Source organism: Delphinus delphis, chromosome 10, assembly GCF_949987515.2.
Source record: "Delphinus delphis chromosome 10, mDelDel1.2, whole genome shotgun sequence".
Taxonomy (NCBI): domain Eukaryota; kingdom Metazoa; phylum Chordata; class Mammalia; order Artiodactyla; family Delphinidae; genus Delphinus; species Delphinus delphis.
The window spans coordinates 22,586,141-22,601,775 of record NC_082692.2 but is presented as its reverse complement, the minus strand read 5'-3'; the positions used below and the strand labels follow the sequence as shown (position 1 = coordinate 22,601,775).

The 15,635-nt window shown below is 45.8% G+C and overlaps 1 protein-coding gene across 1 annotated transcript; it reads right to left on the bottom strand.

Moving 5' to 3' along the window:
- Positions 1 to 657: 657 nt before the first annotated feature.
- TRIM39 (tripartite motif containing 39) lies at positions 658 to 13,856 on the bottom strand. Its single transcript, XM_060023369.1, has 7 exons — positions 13,462 to 13,856; positions 10,937 to 11,396; positions 9,802 to 9,897; positions 5,306 to 5,536; positions 4,100 to 4,122; positions 3,406 to 3,521; positions 658 to 2,662 (listed from the first exon to the last, which is right to left on the bottom strand). Exons 2-7 carry the CDS (start codon positions 11,387 to 11,389, stop codon positions 2,115 to 2,117), a joined length of 1,467 nt encoding a protein of 488 aa, XP_059879352.1. The 5' UTR covers positions 11,390 to 11,396; positions 13,462 to 13,856; the 3' UTR covers positions 658 to 2,114.
- Positions 13,857 to 15,635: the final 1,779 nt, after the last annotated feature.

Below are 15,635 nucleotides of genomic sequence, written 5' to 3'. Positions count from 1 at the left end.
ACTCCTGGTCTTAGGTACTGGAAGAAACCTGTCAACAGCATCCCCTGCCCCCGAAAAAATATCCCCTGTAGTGTTCCACACGCTTTCCTCACTTCCCTCCCTTAGACCTCTGCCTCTCCTTTGCTCTGTTTGACATCCTGTGATTACTTCTGCTTCATAGTTAATAACCACTCGTTCCTGAGGTTAAGTAGAGGGACAGAACATGAATAAATCCTGAGATGGGGAGAGGGCAGAATAAGTCAGGAGAGAATGAGGGTTCTCTCCTCTCAGACCCCCTCCTCCTCACCCCCCCATCAGGCTGGACAGGGAACCAGGCCTCCAGTTTGAAGGAAATGGCTGAAATTTCCTCTCAGATTAGTTTCACAAGTGTCTCCAGGCTCAAATGAGGAGTGTTTAAAACGTAGATGCCCAGGCCCACTCCAGACCTTGATCAACCACTGAAGGTAAGCCCCAGGAACACAATTTTTTTTTTTCGCCACGCCGTGCAGCTTGTGGGATGTTAGTTCCCCGACCAGGGATCAAACCTGGGCCCCTGACAGTGAGAGCGTGGAGTCCTGACCACTGGATCACCAGGGAATTCCAAGGAACGTGCATTTTTAACACCCATTTCTTACACATCAACAGAGATTATCATCAAATTAACACAGGACACATAGATCACTTCAGTGGATCCTTTGTTCCATATTATGTTTTACCAACCAAAGCATCTTGCCACAAAGAACCACAGTCAAGGCACAAAGGTAAGAGGAGAGTCTGGACAAAGTCCTGTTGAGGTGGTAGGAGCAGCTGAAATGCCCTCAATAAACTGCAGTTTCTTGTCCTAATCTTCTGTGAACCCCTGATTACCCAAGTAGCAGATAATCCAGTCATTTTAGTTTGGTTTGGCATGCATTGCTTTACCTTTTTTGACAACATATGTACCCTACAGGTTGTTTATTTTGGCCTAACATTAAAATGATTTACATTCTCTGATATGAGAAATGGCAAAAGGTGAAGGATGGCAACAAACAAAATCCGGCTCTTGTGAACACTAGTTCCAGGCCAGATGCACACAGGCCAAAGGAAATTGCCTATCTGGCCCTTCCCTATACATACCACCCTCTTCTACCCTGTCCCCAGGGTGAGGAAGACTCCGTTTTCTTTTTCCCTGTCTGGCTTGGACACCTTAGCCAGGTAACAAGGCTGACAACTTGGGAGTAGCTACTTAGTAGCATTCTTTAAGGCCAGGGCTTTGGATAGGAATACTTTTCTCTTTCCTCTAATACCTGACTCTCTCCTTTCCAAGTTCCCTTGGGAAAGCAGTGAAAGGGTAGATGTGTCTTGCAGGATCTCTTGCATCTTGCCTCTCCAGATGAGCAAGGTAACAGCTCGTGGAGATGAGCAACTACAAGGAGGTGGGCGATGAGCCATCTCTGCTGAAGGCTAAGGCAGGGACCTGGGTTCTCTTTCTTCCTACCCCCTCCTCCCCACATTCCTACCTCTGGCCAATCCTACTCATAATGGCAACCAAAGAAACCCTTCTCCCCTTCATTATTCTTTAGGAATGTGTTCATTTAGCCCCCTTTCCTGACCTTATTTCTAACCTTCTTGATGCCCAATCTCTGCCCTGAAAATAACTCCTCAACTTCTACACCCACGAGAGCAACTGTCATTCATCTTTATTTCAATTTAGAGGTACCAAGACCCCTGTGATCTTCCTAAAAAAACAAGACTGTTTTGGGTCAAAGAACCCCCTAAAAGGATGTACAGGGGGTTCTGTTTCCTCCTCTGGTTTGAGCAAGTCAGACCTTCCCACAGACTTGTTGTTTCTGGAAAAGCCTCTCCTTCCTTCCAACCCATCCTTGTGCAATAGAAAACCTGATGGACTTCAGAGGAGACTACCCCCTGGGAACCAGCTCTCCACCCTAACAGTGAGGAGGGAGACATTGCAGTGCTCTCGTCCCAGCCCAGTCCTAACTACTCCTCCCCATAAACCATTCTAGAAACCAAGGTGTTCTCCCAGATGGTTCAGGACTGGAACCAGGCAGACACGAAGACGTTCCAGCAGGTCACAGGAAGGAAGGCCCGTAGCTCTTGACCCTGCCTCACCCTGATTATTCCCACGTCCCTACCTGTCACTCCCAATCTGTTGGGGGCCTGATGGTAAGTGGTGCAGCATTCTTCCGACCAGCCCGGATGCCTGGGTAGAAGAGGGGCCAAAGTTTCTCAGTAAAAGTATCAGTGAAGGTGTAGATATGAGAGCGGTCTGTGACGTTGTAAAAAGACAGTGTACCGGCCTCATAGTCTAGGAATATGCCTACCCGCCTGGGTTTCACCTTGATGTGCAAAGGGGTAAAAGGTGTGGTAGTGGCTGCATACTTGTCCCCGTTCCACAGCCGCACCCGCCAGTAGCCAGTCTCAGGGAGTGGGGTCAGTTCGCCCTTTCGGCTCACAGAGTCCCGGCACACACCCACTGCCCAGTGGGTCTTGTCGCCCACCTCCACCTCCCAGTAATGTCGACCTGAGGTGAAACCCTCAGTAGCCAGGACACAAGGGTAGAAGGTGAAACGTTGTGGTGTATCAGGGAGATCCCGGAGTCTTGTCTCCACGAACTTGACGCTCTTACGATCTTCCGACAGGACTAGGTTAGGATGAGCAGTCTCAGGGTCCAGGGTCACATCCGCTGGCGGGAGAAGCCAGAGTGGGGAGCTAGATGAGGACGGGAATAGCTAAACGCCCCTGCCTCACTCTTCCAGCCTGCCTTTGCAGAGCCTGCTCCCTGAAAGCCCCCAGAACCCCGTGGTTTGCTTAACTTTCTCAATCCTTGGTGTCACCTAAGGGAGGGGAGGGGAGGGAACAATGGCTTCGTTTCTCATCCTGGCCCTAAAATAAACAGGTAATGATCTCTTGACTCTGCAAGGGCTGGTGGTTTAGGCTCCTGCCTGGTCCTCCCTCCATCCCCCCCGACATCATCATCCATCTCACTGTGTGGAGAAGCACAAGGCACAGTCCAATGGTAAGAAAAAATAAAAATGTTAAGAAGGGTACAGAGCCAGATAGCATTATAGTCTAGCGATACAGTGACCATGTGTCTGTTTCCCTGGACAGTCTGGATTATGACTATTTTCCAAGTAAGTATTAATAAGACTCCCTTTCACTCTCAAGAGGGGACCAGTTTCAGCAAATTATTTAACCTCTCTGGGTCCCTATTTAGAAAAGTATGGGACTAAGAGTAAACGACACCTGAGGCTTCTCACTTTGAGTTCTGTGACTCAGAGTGAGATTGAAAACCAGGTAAAGGAGTGGGTGTGAATATGGACATGAAAAGTGACAGAGGGGATAAGTGAAGTCCAGATAAAGTAGGACCTAAAGACTTTCTTCTCTCTGTCGATTCCCTCTGCTAGTTTCCTTTTGGGAACAACTCACCAATTAGCTGTTTAAGGATTTTCCTTAGTGCAAAGTACTGTCGGGGGAAATTGCTGAAGTTCTTTTCCAGCTCTATGGATACTGAAGTCACCTCCATGGTCTTCACCTTCTCACATCTAGGAGGGATGGGAAGATAGGGGAAGAAAGGGCAGGGTCAGGGGAAGCTCCAGCTTAGTGAGTATTAAGATGTTGTCATCTCTAGGGAGAAACTAAAATTCTCCATCCTCACACTTTCTCCTCCCTCAAGACAAGTTCTTGCTTATTGCTTTCTTTTGCCTATCTATGGAAAGCCATATGGTCCCCTAGACAAACCCTTATCTTAATAATCAGTCTTAGAACTTTCTGGAGGTACTGTTATATTTCATGCAAATAGATAACCACCTCCCCCCCCGCCCCCAACCAGTTCCTCCTTCCATCTTGTTTGGACACAATTCCACCCATAGGCCCAGGTAGAATCTGGTTCTATTTCATTATCTTTGTATCTAGGAAGTCCTGATGCTCAGAGGGAAAAGGTAAGGGACTAGTACTCCCAGTGATTTGCTCTCTAACTGGCTTCATGGATGCAATAAACCTTCTCCCTTTTTCTACCCAGACACTGCATGACTTTCCCATCCTTATTCCCCCAACTCCTTATTGTAGCCCTACTCTTTAAGCCAAGACCTAACTCACTCAAAGAGATACAAGAATCACTTACTTTTCCAGGGTACTTTTGACATCCTAGAGGAAGGAGAAAAGAAAGCAATATTGGTCCTGGTAGTCAAGGGTCCTAAAGGCAAAAGGTTTCCCTCCTCCCAAAAGTTCTAGATCTATTAAATAGGCATAAGGCAAACTATGGGTCACAGTGCAAGGGGCCGAGCTCCAGAGGGATCTGAGTACATCTCTCCCAACCTAACCCCCACTTTCAACTCTCAGTCATCATGAAGCTTGGTAATTGATATCACTTCCAAATAGTTTCTTGTGTGCTTGTCTTTGTTCCTCAAGAACACTGGGACTCAATGCCAGGGACAGGGATTGTGTCTGCTCTTTACTCTGTCCCCCAAGTACCAACCACACACCTGTCTCCTTGAGGATCAGTACAGATAGTTCCAGACAGCTGGCATAGGAACGAATCACACTCTTCCGTTGTGGTTTGGTATCCCTTGTCTAGTATTGGTTAATAAATATTAATAACTGTGTGCCAATCCTGATTTGTGAATACTTGGGGTCCAGAAGACAAAGAAGACAAATCTCTGCCCCCCAAGGATTTCCCAGTTTAATGTGGAAGGCAGAACACACATACATGAAAGGACACGAGAGTAAATACCAAGCAATATATAACATGCAGATAAATGTACAACGAAGCCTCACTGATTCAAATGCTGGTAATGTGATCTCTAAGATAAGAAATATGTTTCCTGCAGCCTTGCTAAGACCATTCATTTGCTTAAGAAAACAGATTATTTCAAACATTTTAGAGGCACCATTTACATATCAAAAGCAATATATTACTTATACATTATTTCAAGTGTCCTTCAAACTATGCTTCTATTCTTTCTGTGCACTAGGTAAATCAAGTTCCAGGACTTAAAAGTAACGGTTACTGCATTTACACAATTTTTAATGCATAGTTTTTTCACTAATTCAGACTAGACTGCCCTCCTCTCAAAAGAGTGAATTTTTTCTTTGGTACAAGTTAAGCACATAATTGTTGACAAGACATAAGAACACCAAAATGATCAGAAGGGGATGGGAGAAATCAGAGAAGGCTTTCTGTAGAGAAAGATCCTTTGAGCCTGTCTGGAAGAAAGAATTGGATTTAGAGAGGCAGAGCGGAGGAGTGAGCATTGCAGGCTGACAGAATGGCCTGTGCAAAGCTAGACTGCACTTGGCCTGAGGGGCTATGCAGGGGCAAAGGTCGAACCTTAAGCATCTCGAAGCCCGACTGTAAGCACTTGCCCTCCACCTCAGCAGCCAAGTGGGCCAGGTCCCGGCGCTTGTCTCCAAGGTGAGCAGCATTTTCTCGGAGGCGCTGTAGAATGTCCTGTTCCTCCTCCTCTAGTCGTGAAAGTAACACCTGCTGCTCTTCATCCAGCCGCCGATGAAGCTCTTCAAATTCCTTTAGGATCTGCTGTCGACGACTCTCCACTAGTCTCTGAGAACAGAGGGTGGGTATTATGTTTAACAGGGCCAGTGGGGCATAAAGTGCCTTTCCCCACCCACCATGTGTATGAATTCACACAGACTTCCAGTGTCATTGGAAAGAGCTTAACAGGACACTCATGTTTCTCTCCACTGGAATTTCCCTTTGTAAAGAATGGCTCCATCCCTAACTAATAAGAACCTACTGTACAGCACAGGGAATTCTACTCAGTGCTCTGTAGTGACCTAAATGGGAAGGAAATCCAAAAAAGAGGGGATATATATATATATATACGTACAGCTGATTCACTTTGCTGTACAGTAGAAATGAACAAAATATTCTACACTATACTCCAATAAAAATTTAAAAAAAAGAAAAGAAAAGAATGTCTCCATCCTCATTGTCACCCCTACTGATGATGGGATGAAGAACACTGGGGAGATAAAAAAATAAACCAATGTTAAAAAATTTATCTTCTTTATTAAATTAGCTTCTAAAAAAGCTACACTTCTATGTTTTAGTAAAAATATTCAAGACATAAGAACCCAATAATATGACATGTACTATTACAGATATCAGAGATACCTCTGCTATCGCCTACTCTAAAGTTCTAGTTAATGCAATCTGTCAAGAAAAGGAAAGTACTGGAAAGTCTGAGATTGTTATCATTTGTACATTGCAAGACATTTACTTGATAAAAACCAGAGAAGCAACTGGAAAAATATCAGAATCAACAAGATTTTAGTAACGGGTTGTTATAAATGTAGATTTCAAGGCTGAACCTGTTCAACAGTTTCAAGTCACTTCAGAGACTGACAGTTTACACCCCAGAAACAGGTTATAGAAGTTTGTGAGTAAATTATTTGCTTGAAATTTGAAACATGCTTTCTTTCAGTTAAACCTCTAACATTTCTGAAACTGGATAATATATGACTCAAACTCCAGCCATAACGCATTCTGAGAGTTACCAGCAGGCATATCCTCCCTTCTGCACCTCAACGGCAACAAGAAGTGATCTCCCCAAAGGATTCCCTAAGCATCACGTGTCTGATGGGGAGGAATCAGCCAAGAGGAAAGCAAAGTTAGAAGCAGAGACTGGGACTCTGGAAGAAGGAAGTGGATAGGGCCTGGAAGGCAGGGTTGAGGGTGAATACAGAGTGGGGCTGCAAAGCCAGGTGGGCCTTACAAGCCTTGTGTTTCTAGATTTCAAGCTAGTTCCCAGCAGAGGCTGACTAGCTCCAGTTCTAGAGCTGCTTGCTGCTTCCCATTTCACTGCTGCCTCCTCAGGAGCATGTTGGAACAAAATATATTCTCACAACATTTACCATTAAGTAAAACACAGCCTTTTTTCCTGTGTGTCTGTGTGTTTAGGGGTGATGTATGGGTAGAATTTAGGTTCATAACTGTGGTAAAAAGAAAGCAAAGGGCTCTCGTATAATCTCATAATCCCTTCTCTTTTTTTCCCTCTATTTTGTAGGGCAGTGGTTCTTAATCAGGGTGTTACCTCCCTCTAGAAATGTTTTGGAAACAGGGGGCATTTTTGTTTGCATGATTGGGGGAGCTCCTGGGAAGGATGCTAACACTCCTCCAATGTGTGAAGACAACCCAGTAATATGAACTGCACCATTTTCTAATGTTCTGCTGGATATTAAAAAAATGGAGTCTAGACTTGAATGCCACTTTATATACAAACACAGAGTAATTCTTATATGGTTTTAATATACCTGAATTTTTCAGGAATGGCTGAAAACTCATTAAGACTGTATTTTGTTTTTCTTAGAACTTTACTGTAAGTTATTTATCATTTTGAAAAATTATGGCATCAACAGCTAAACTGCTAGTGGCATTCGAGTCAACATTACTACACAATTCCGTCAGTCTGAATTTGTATTTGTTGCATGTTGATATAGGTGCAAGGATAAAACTACACTGTAGTGTCTTTCAGGGTAGTCATGCCTAAATGTTTACATACCAGATTTTATTATAAATTACTTTTATGTTGTATTATATTACACTATATTTGGGCATGATAGTCTCTTTTAAAAATTATATGGATAGATCATTTTATCCATAATTTTCATTTCAGCATGATTAATTACAAATTATTTATTTCTAAAAGGGGCATTGGGTCTGGAGGTGGGGATGAGGGAGAGAGTTCAAAAGGTCACTGAAGGAATGCTGGTAGTTGGTGACAGTTTCCGAGACCATTAAAATGATAATATACATTAAAAAAAAAAAAACCACAGTCTGTTCAAGCATTTAGCAGGTTTTTTTTTTTTTCTGTGGTACGCGGGCCTCTCACTGTTGTGGCCTCTCCCGCTGCAGAACACAGGCTCCGGACACGCAGGCCCAGTGACCATGGCTCACGGGCCCAGCTGCTCCGCGGCATGTGGGATCTTCCCCGACCAGGGCACAAACCCATGTCCCCTGCATCGGCAGGCGGACTCTCAACCACTGCGCCACCAGGGAAGCCCTATTTAGCAGGTTTTTAAAATTTTTATTCCCCTCTCCATCCTTTACCTTTAAGAAGGTGATCAACAGGAAGAGGAAAGCTAATGACTGGGAATAAGCTTCATTTTCACATATTTTAAGTTCTTCAGGAGCCCTCCAAAGGGACAAATAACTTTTTTTTTTTAACGTTCACCTTTGCAATCAAAATTAGTTCAAATTTAAAAAAAATTCAAATGTTTGTTTGTTAAAATGTATAAAGGACTAAGGTAATAATACTTGCTTCCTGTTGAAATGTCATTGTTAAAAAAAAAATAGTGTTTCTACTGATTTCAAATCTGTGTTTAATTTCTAGTGATCCCTAAATCTCAACTCCAAAAACTCATTATTTCTTCTGGAAGCCTTTAATGCAATCAAGTTTCTCTGCTGTCTTCTTAGGAATATGCAACTGTGCTTTTTGTGCCATGTCATTTATATTTTCTCTACTTGACTGTAAGCTCAAGGAGGGCAGGGACTGTGCTTTTGCTCATCATTGTTCCCCAGTGTCAAAGACAGGGTTTGGCCTATACTGGAAGCTTAGTAAATATTTACTGATTTCTGCAGAATTAGTATCTCTGATTTTGCACATACTGGCTATATGATCTTGGACTAGACACTTATCCAAGTTCTGTTTCCTACTGTGTAAACTGGGGATAACAATACTTACCTTACAGGGTATCTAAGTTCACTCTTGTCAAATATGACTTCCTGGACTCCCTTCTCCTTGTCTTGTACCTCCTCTATGTCCCACTTGGGCCAAGTATAGCCTGAACTCTTAGAACTTAAAACTGGGCAGGGCTTCCCTGGTGGTGCAGTGGTTGAGAGTCTGCCTGCCGATGCAGGGGACACGGGTTCGTGCCCCGGTCTGCGAAGATCCCACATGCCGCGGAGCGGCTGGGCCTGTGAGCCATGGTCACCAAGCCTGCGCGTCTGAAGCCTGTGCTCCGCAACGGGAGAGGCCACAGCAGTGAGAGGCCCACGTACCACAAAAAAAAACAAAACAAAAAACAAAAAAAAAAAACTGGGCAGACCTAATACAATCTTCTAAGTTTGGAATGTCATGGACACCTAAGGAATTAATGCACAGGATTCAATAAATACTAGGTATTATTACCACTATAATTAATACATGTTTCACTGTCCAACAGAAGAAATAAGGCAGATACCAAACTACCATGCTACAAATATGGTAATGCTATGGAAGAGATGTGAAACTGTATGAAAATTAAGAAAGCTAATTTCTAAAGGGTCAGGAAAGGCTACATAGGAAGTGGTTTTCATCTTAGGATGGACAGGATCCTATAGGTAGAGGATGAGGGGGGTAAGAACATTCTAGGAACCATTATCATCCAGCATACTTGAGCTTACTTGAATTAAGAGAATGTGGTCCTAATGTTGCTGGGAGGTTCTTCCGGGTGCTGTTGGGCAGCTCCTTCATCCTTCCTCCCCAGTGCACCTTCCACATTCTCCTTTCCTCAATCCCTCTAAGGATCTCTCAGCAGAGAGCCTCCTTCCCTGCTTTACAAAGAAAAGGAGGCCAAGGGGCATGAACTCCCTCAACTCGCCAGATATAAGATGTTCTGTCCTTCACTTCTTACATCCTTCTCCTCAATTCTTAATCCATGACAATTTAAGTACAATGTTTAATTACAGTCAAGCCTAATAAAATATCATTTTTTTTGAGAGAACAGCATTTTTCTAATAAACCAGAACTGGTAGATTAAATAATGTGTGGTTAATGTTCAGTTAATTGCCTGCAGAGCAGCCCAAATGGGATTGCCTGCCTTTACCTTGAGTTCCCCAGGCTTCTTCTCCTCAGAGGACTTGCAGCGGGTGATCTCCTGCAGCTTCCGCTCCAGGGGCTCCAGGCACTTCTGCAGTTTTTCCTGAGGGGTGAGAAGTGGGAGAATGGCATTTGGGGTTGGCTAGTACATCCTACGTTCAGAGGCTAACCCATTTGTTTTAAACCATTTGTTTGCTTCCTATCCATCTGTCTCTTGATCCAACTCCCTTCCTGGCCTGTCATTTGAGGTGTCAGCTTCCTACAGGTCCCTTCTCCTGCCACCAGCCTGTCTCCATCACCTCCCTTGCTCACCAAACCTTCCTTTCACTGAATCTCACTGTTCCACTGTCACCAACTCTCTGTCCTTCCCCAGCCCTATTAATTTTTTAACTCAAGGAACTGCTTGTTACTGTCAAAGTGACCTCCTGTACCCTGATATCCTTCTTTAAACTTGTTTTCCTATCCAATTCTAACCACTTGCCAATATAATAAAATCTTGATTACTTATTCTGCAAACTACCATAAAGTCTTATTTCCAAGATTTTATTAACATTATTAACACTTATTAATTACACAAAGTACTTGATAAAGTGCTAAGACATTAAAATCTCTAATTTCTATTACTCAAGCATTTACCCTGTGTCCCAGCAGTAAGTTAAACCAGATGCCATATTATCCTTTATTGGGGGAAGATGCAAACAGACTGGCTCAGCTTAGCCTGGTGGGGATCATTCTAAAATGCTGATACCTGTTCCCAATACCAGTGGGTAAACAAGGGGTGTGCTGAGCAGGGGGACAGAATGAAGAAACCAGACCATTTTTCAGTTCTTAAGTTTGATCTTCTCCACATGGTTTCATTCATTTATGAAAAATATGATATATTCCAAGACCACACATACTCAAATGTGTTACAAAAGTCAGACAGAATTTTTTTGGGTAGTCCTTACTGCTCTTCTTCATGCCTGAGGACAACTGATCAGACATACTGCATGCCCCCGTGTACGTAGCTCTGAGGGGACTATAGAGTGAGGATCAGATACCGTCTTGCCCTCAGGAACTTACAATCCTCTACCCAGGGAGTCTCCCATCCTCTGTGCTCCTCCCTCTTGCCCTGCATTGGCATCATGTGTCTGGTTCCCTACCTTGTACTCCTGTGTGGCATCGTCCAGTGGCACGACGGTGTGGGCCCGGTGGGTGTGGGAAATTGCACATATCAAACACACAGCCTCCTGGTCCTCATAGCAGAAGAGGCTGAGGGCTTCATGGTGCTGGGGGCAGAGGCTCTCATCTCGGATCTTCCGCTTGACGGCCTGGAGCTGCTTGGCAATTTCCACCATGCTGCCCAGCTGTCGATTAGGTCGGAGACTGCGGTAGCGGGACGTCTTTCGACATACAGGACAAGGGAAGTCCCTCTCTAGGTCCTCCCACCAGCGAGTGATGCAAGCTTTGCAGAAGTTGTGCCCACACTCAATGATGACAGGCTCCTTCAGATACTCCAGGCACACAGAGCAACTTGCCTCCACCTGTAAGTTCTCCAGAGCTGCAGCTGTGGAGGCTGCAGAGGCCCCGGCCTCTAACAGGCTTGTCTCTGCCATTATTTAACTTGAGGTTAGGATGGGAGAAGAGGAAAAAAAAGTCAGTTGGAGGTTTAGTTTATTTTGCATCCCTGGCCTAACAGTTACCCCCGTGTTAAATCCTAACTCCAGATTTAGCCCCATCATAGTATTTTACATCTTCTCTTCCACTACATCAACCTCTTTTGTTTCTCCACTTCCAAAACTTGTGACTCCCAGCCATCAATTTTTTCTCTTCAGCAAAATGACACACAACCCTCAATCTCTTGTCTTTTACCACTGCTTTCTCTTGCTAGAAACAGAGGCTTCCTTCAACTCTAGCTGAGTACTTCTCCTGATCCAGGTTCATTCCACTTGTATCTTAGAACCAATAGTTTCAGACCAATGTATTCCTAGTGTGACATCTTCTTCTAATAGATGAGAAAAGAGTATGGGAAAGCGAAGAGTGCCAAAGCATTAATTAAGATTTCTTAAATTGAGTATATTTTAAAGTTTAATATTACAGAAGAGTTTTACTACAATAGCCCATTGGAGCCTAAGCTTGATTCTCTGCCACTGTTCTCTCAGTCTTTCAAAGGGTAATAAATAGAATGAGTTAGGCAAGGGTGACAACCTCTTCTTTTCAGAAAGTTTGAAATTATTCTTCCTTTTATCAGGCTAGCCTAGAGAAAGTGTGCCCTTTTCTTGGAATGAAATTATTCATACAACTCATTTCTATTTGAGTGCATCTGGACATCTGGAACTGCTGCAAAGTGATAAATTCATGGCAACTAAAGAGTCTATTACTGAGCCCAGGGCAATAATTTTTTGAAGAGAGAGCTGACAAGTCTATTTTAAGTATTCAGCAGTGACTGGAGTCTTTTGAAATAGTTATCAATAACTAACTCCTTGGATGTACTGTACCTCCAACTAATAGGTTCTGGAGTGGTTGGGAATTAAGAGAGAGAAAAGTAAAGAGGCAATCAAAAACTTCTAATGAAGCCTCAAAAGAATTGGAAATGCATCTAAGAGATTTATAAAGTAGAAGGCTGGTCCTCTATTCCATCCTTAAAACATCACCACTTTTATCCATGAAATAGTTGATTTCTCCATCCCCTTAACCCCCCTCCCTAAGGGATCCAACAGAAGGAAATTTAGTAAGTCTATGTGTTGAGAGAGAAGTGGCCATGTAATGAGTTGGGTTAACAATGATTATTCCTGTATAGGTTGACGGCACACGTGAAAAGTGTTTAATTTGGAGTAGGAACTGACAGCTTATTTGGACCTGAATTTCCTCCCTCAACCAGGAGAGAAGTTCAGTCAGATGATTTTTCTCTACCTCTGGGAATCCAACTTTGACGAGTAACCCTTCCCTTTCCCTAATCTTCTAGAAATTAGGTGGTCTCCTCACCTGGGGTGAGTTGAACTGTATGCAGAGTTAGGGGGCAGAATGGATCTAGACTAGCAAAGAAGTAGTGTGTAAGAGAAATGGGGAAAGGTTAGGGAGGTATGGGGAGAGGACTTGGAGCTACAGCACTAGTTAAGCCTTCGGTGTCTCTGGGTTGGTCATTTTTCCCCCTCTATTCCTCGTGTCTCAGTAGAAGGGCAAACTTCAAAGCCGTCCTCATTTTGTTTCTACCACTGTCGGGGGTCCCACCTTGCGACCCTTTCCTGAGCGTGGTCCACAACTCGGTCCCACCCCCGTCTCCATCTTCTCCCGCCAGATCTGGCGCAGGGGGACTGGAGTGCGGGGAGAGGAAACGTCGTTGTTGGCAGGGAGGGAGGGATGCGTGTCCAGGTGAGGAGGAGGTGTGACGTGAAGGTGGGATGCCCGCCGCTATGACGCAGCCGAGAGCCGCGGTGACGGCGTAAGAGTTTCACCCGGGGAGGCGAGCGGCAGCGGGACGGGGGAACGGCGGGGTAGCCAAGCAACGCCGGACGCGCTGACGTCGCCGGGGCGGCAAAACGTCCGCCCGGGCCCGAGGCGGGCGGAGGCAGCTGTGGTTACGTGCGGGGGCCGGTGACGCAGTCGCGGGGCGCTAGGACGCGGCGTGCGGAGCCGGTCAGCGGGGGCAGGCCCCAAGGCCCCGGCGCGGCGGCGGGACAGCACCTACCTTCCCGGCTTCGGGTCCGGGAGTGCGGGGCGCAGAGCCGCCGGAGCGCTGCCTCCCTCCTTCCTCCTCCCCCCGCCCCCGCCCCGCAGCGCGACACACAATACTCGCCGGAAGCGGAAGCCGCGCCGAGAGGCTCGTGTCAGTGGAAGCCTGGGTGTCGGCGGGCGATCGCGGGAGGGCCTAGCGGCGCTTACGGAACAAGGAGAAGGCGGGGGGCCGGAGGGGAGAACCAGCAGGAGGAGTGAAAGGCGAGAAGAGACCCGGAGGGGCAGGTGGCTGAAATGCAGTCATCCAGGTGACCCGAGGAATCCTCTGGAGAAAGAGGGCCGCGCATGCGCGTGGCGGAGCGCTGAAGCCCATTGCCCACAGGGCGCCTACGGGCGCCGGGGCAGGCGGGCCCGTCCCGCCCAGGGTGTGGGCCCGGGCGCTGACCCGGCTCAGGCTGGTCCCGGTTGGGGCTGGGAGCCGCCGGGGGCGGGGCAAGGGCGGGTTGCGGACATTGAGCTACACTGCTCGTCTCTCCAGGTTAGTCCCGGGAGAAGGTGGCTCGCCGAGTCGGCGGCCAATTACGTGGTGGACCTGCGGGTCTCAGCTGGCACGTCACTTCCGACAAGTTGAGTTTAAGCCTTTTAACATTAAAGGATTAGCTCAGTTTTCCCTGCCGTGGGCTTCGGATGCTTGGTCACCTTGTCCTTGCTAGGCAAGCTTTACGGAAATGATCTACCTCCTCCGATGGAGTGGGAGCCCCGAAAGAGCTGGTACTGTGACTCTGCTGCTCACCTTTGTGTCCTCAGCTCCTCGCTCGGTGCCCGACCGCAGCGAGCGCGCAGTGAGCACCCCTTCTGGGTGCGAGCCAATCCCGACTTTTTCCAGTTTTGTGGCTTTGGCTTGAGGTCTCCGCAAGAGCAGATGGTGGTTTTGCGGCGGCTCCGGACTCCTGCGTTATAGCTTCCTTACTTTCCTCTCCTGTTGCTGGAAGCTTCGCAGCCTTGTGACTTTGGAGGACGAGGGCGAGATGATGAGGAAGAGTCGGTGGACAGAGGTGTGATGAGACTGGGAGGGAGGAGGTGCTGAGTTGAGTTGATGGAGCTGGGGAGGAGTGGATGCTGGGTAAAGGGGTGATGGGACTGGGGAGAAGTTGGGGCTGGGGAAAGGTGTGCCGCGGCTGGGCAGGAGTTAGTGCTAAGAGTAGACACTGCTGGTTGAAAACGCAGCTTGCCCCGCCTACTCTCTGGCAACACTTGGCATACAGAATGCTAACCGAAAGAAATGAACAAATTTTGGTGTACTCTTCGAGGTGAAATGGCCCAATGGCCCAACTTGTTCCTGTGTAAGTTGTGATGCTGTTTACAAACACTGTGCAGTATTTAACCTCTCATCCTGGCAGCCAGGAACTATTTATTTGCAGAAAATATCTCATGTGGGAGGTATAAAGATTTAGGGTCAGGCATGCTAAATACAGCTGGTCTGATTTTTCTTCACTGTTCTTTAGTTTTTGTTCACTTTTTTTCAGTAGCAGTGATTTGAAGAGGATTAAGCTTGATAAAATTACATTTATTAACTTTTTTTTCCCTCATTGTTATTTGACCATTGGGAATTTTAGCAGCAGTACTCTTTCTAGTTCATGGACTGCCTCATTCTAAGGTAGGGTAGTTTGAAAGCCACAAATTGGGCGGTCAGCTTCTTTATCCTTACTTTATAGGGAGCGTGGTGAGGTTTGGTTCTGGTTATGATTTGTAACTTTTAAGGTGTTGGCTAGCACTTCATTCTGGCTTTCTGTTTGTAGGTGGCCAGGGGTGTGGTAATGTTAAGCAAATTTCCAGGAGGAAGTGCATTTCTGAGGAGTATGAAGAATGTGGTGGCCTGGAGACTAATAGATTATTAAGATGACTTTACGCTCAATATGGAAGGAAAGAGGGGAGAATGTCTAGGTAAAACTATAAAATTATGAAGGGCATGTACTATGTCATAGAACAGGGTTTGGCAAACCTTTCCTGTAAGGAGCCAAATAGGACATATTTTTGGCTTTGTTGCCCATACTCAATTCTGTCTTTGTAGTATGAAAATAGCGTTAGACTATAGTAAATGAGTGAGCGTTGCTGAAATTTGAATTTCATATAAATTCTTCACTTGCCTTGAAATTTTATTCTCCTTTTGATTTTACCCCCAATCAT

Coding starts and splice junctions, on each gene's coding strand:
- TRIM39 (XM_060023369.1), bottom strand. CDS start 11,389: ATGGCAGAGACAAGCCTGTTAGAGGCCGGGGCCTCTGCAGCCTCCACA. Junction 9,898..10,936: donor ATGCCACACAGGAGTACAAG/GTAGGGAACCAG, acceptor CTCACCCCTCAG/GAAAAACTGCAGAAGTGCCT. Junction 2,663..3,405: donor AATCCTTAAACAGCTAATTG/GTGAGTTGTTCC, acceptor TTCTCCCGCCAG/CGGATGTGACCCTGGACCCT.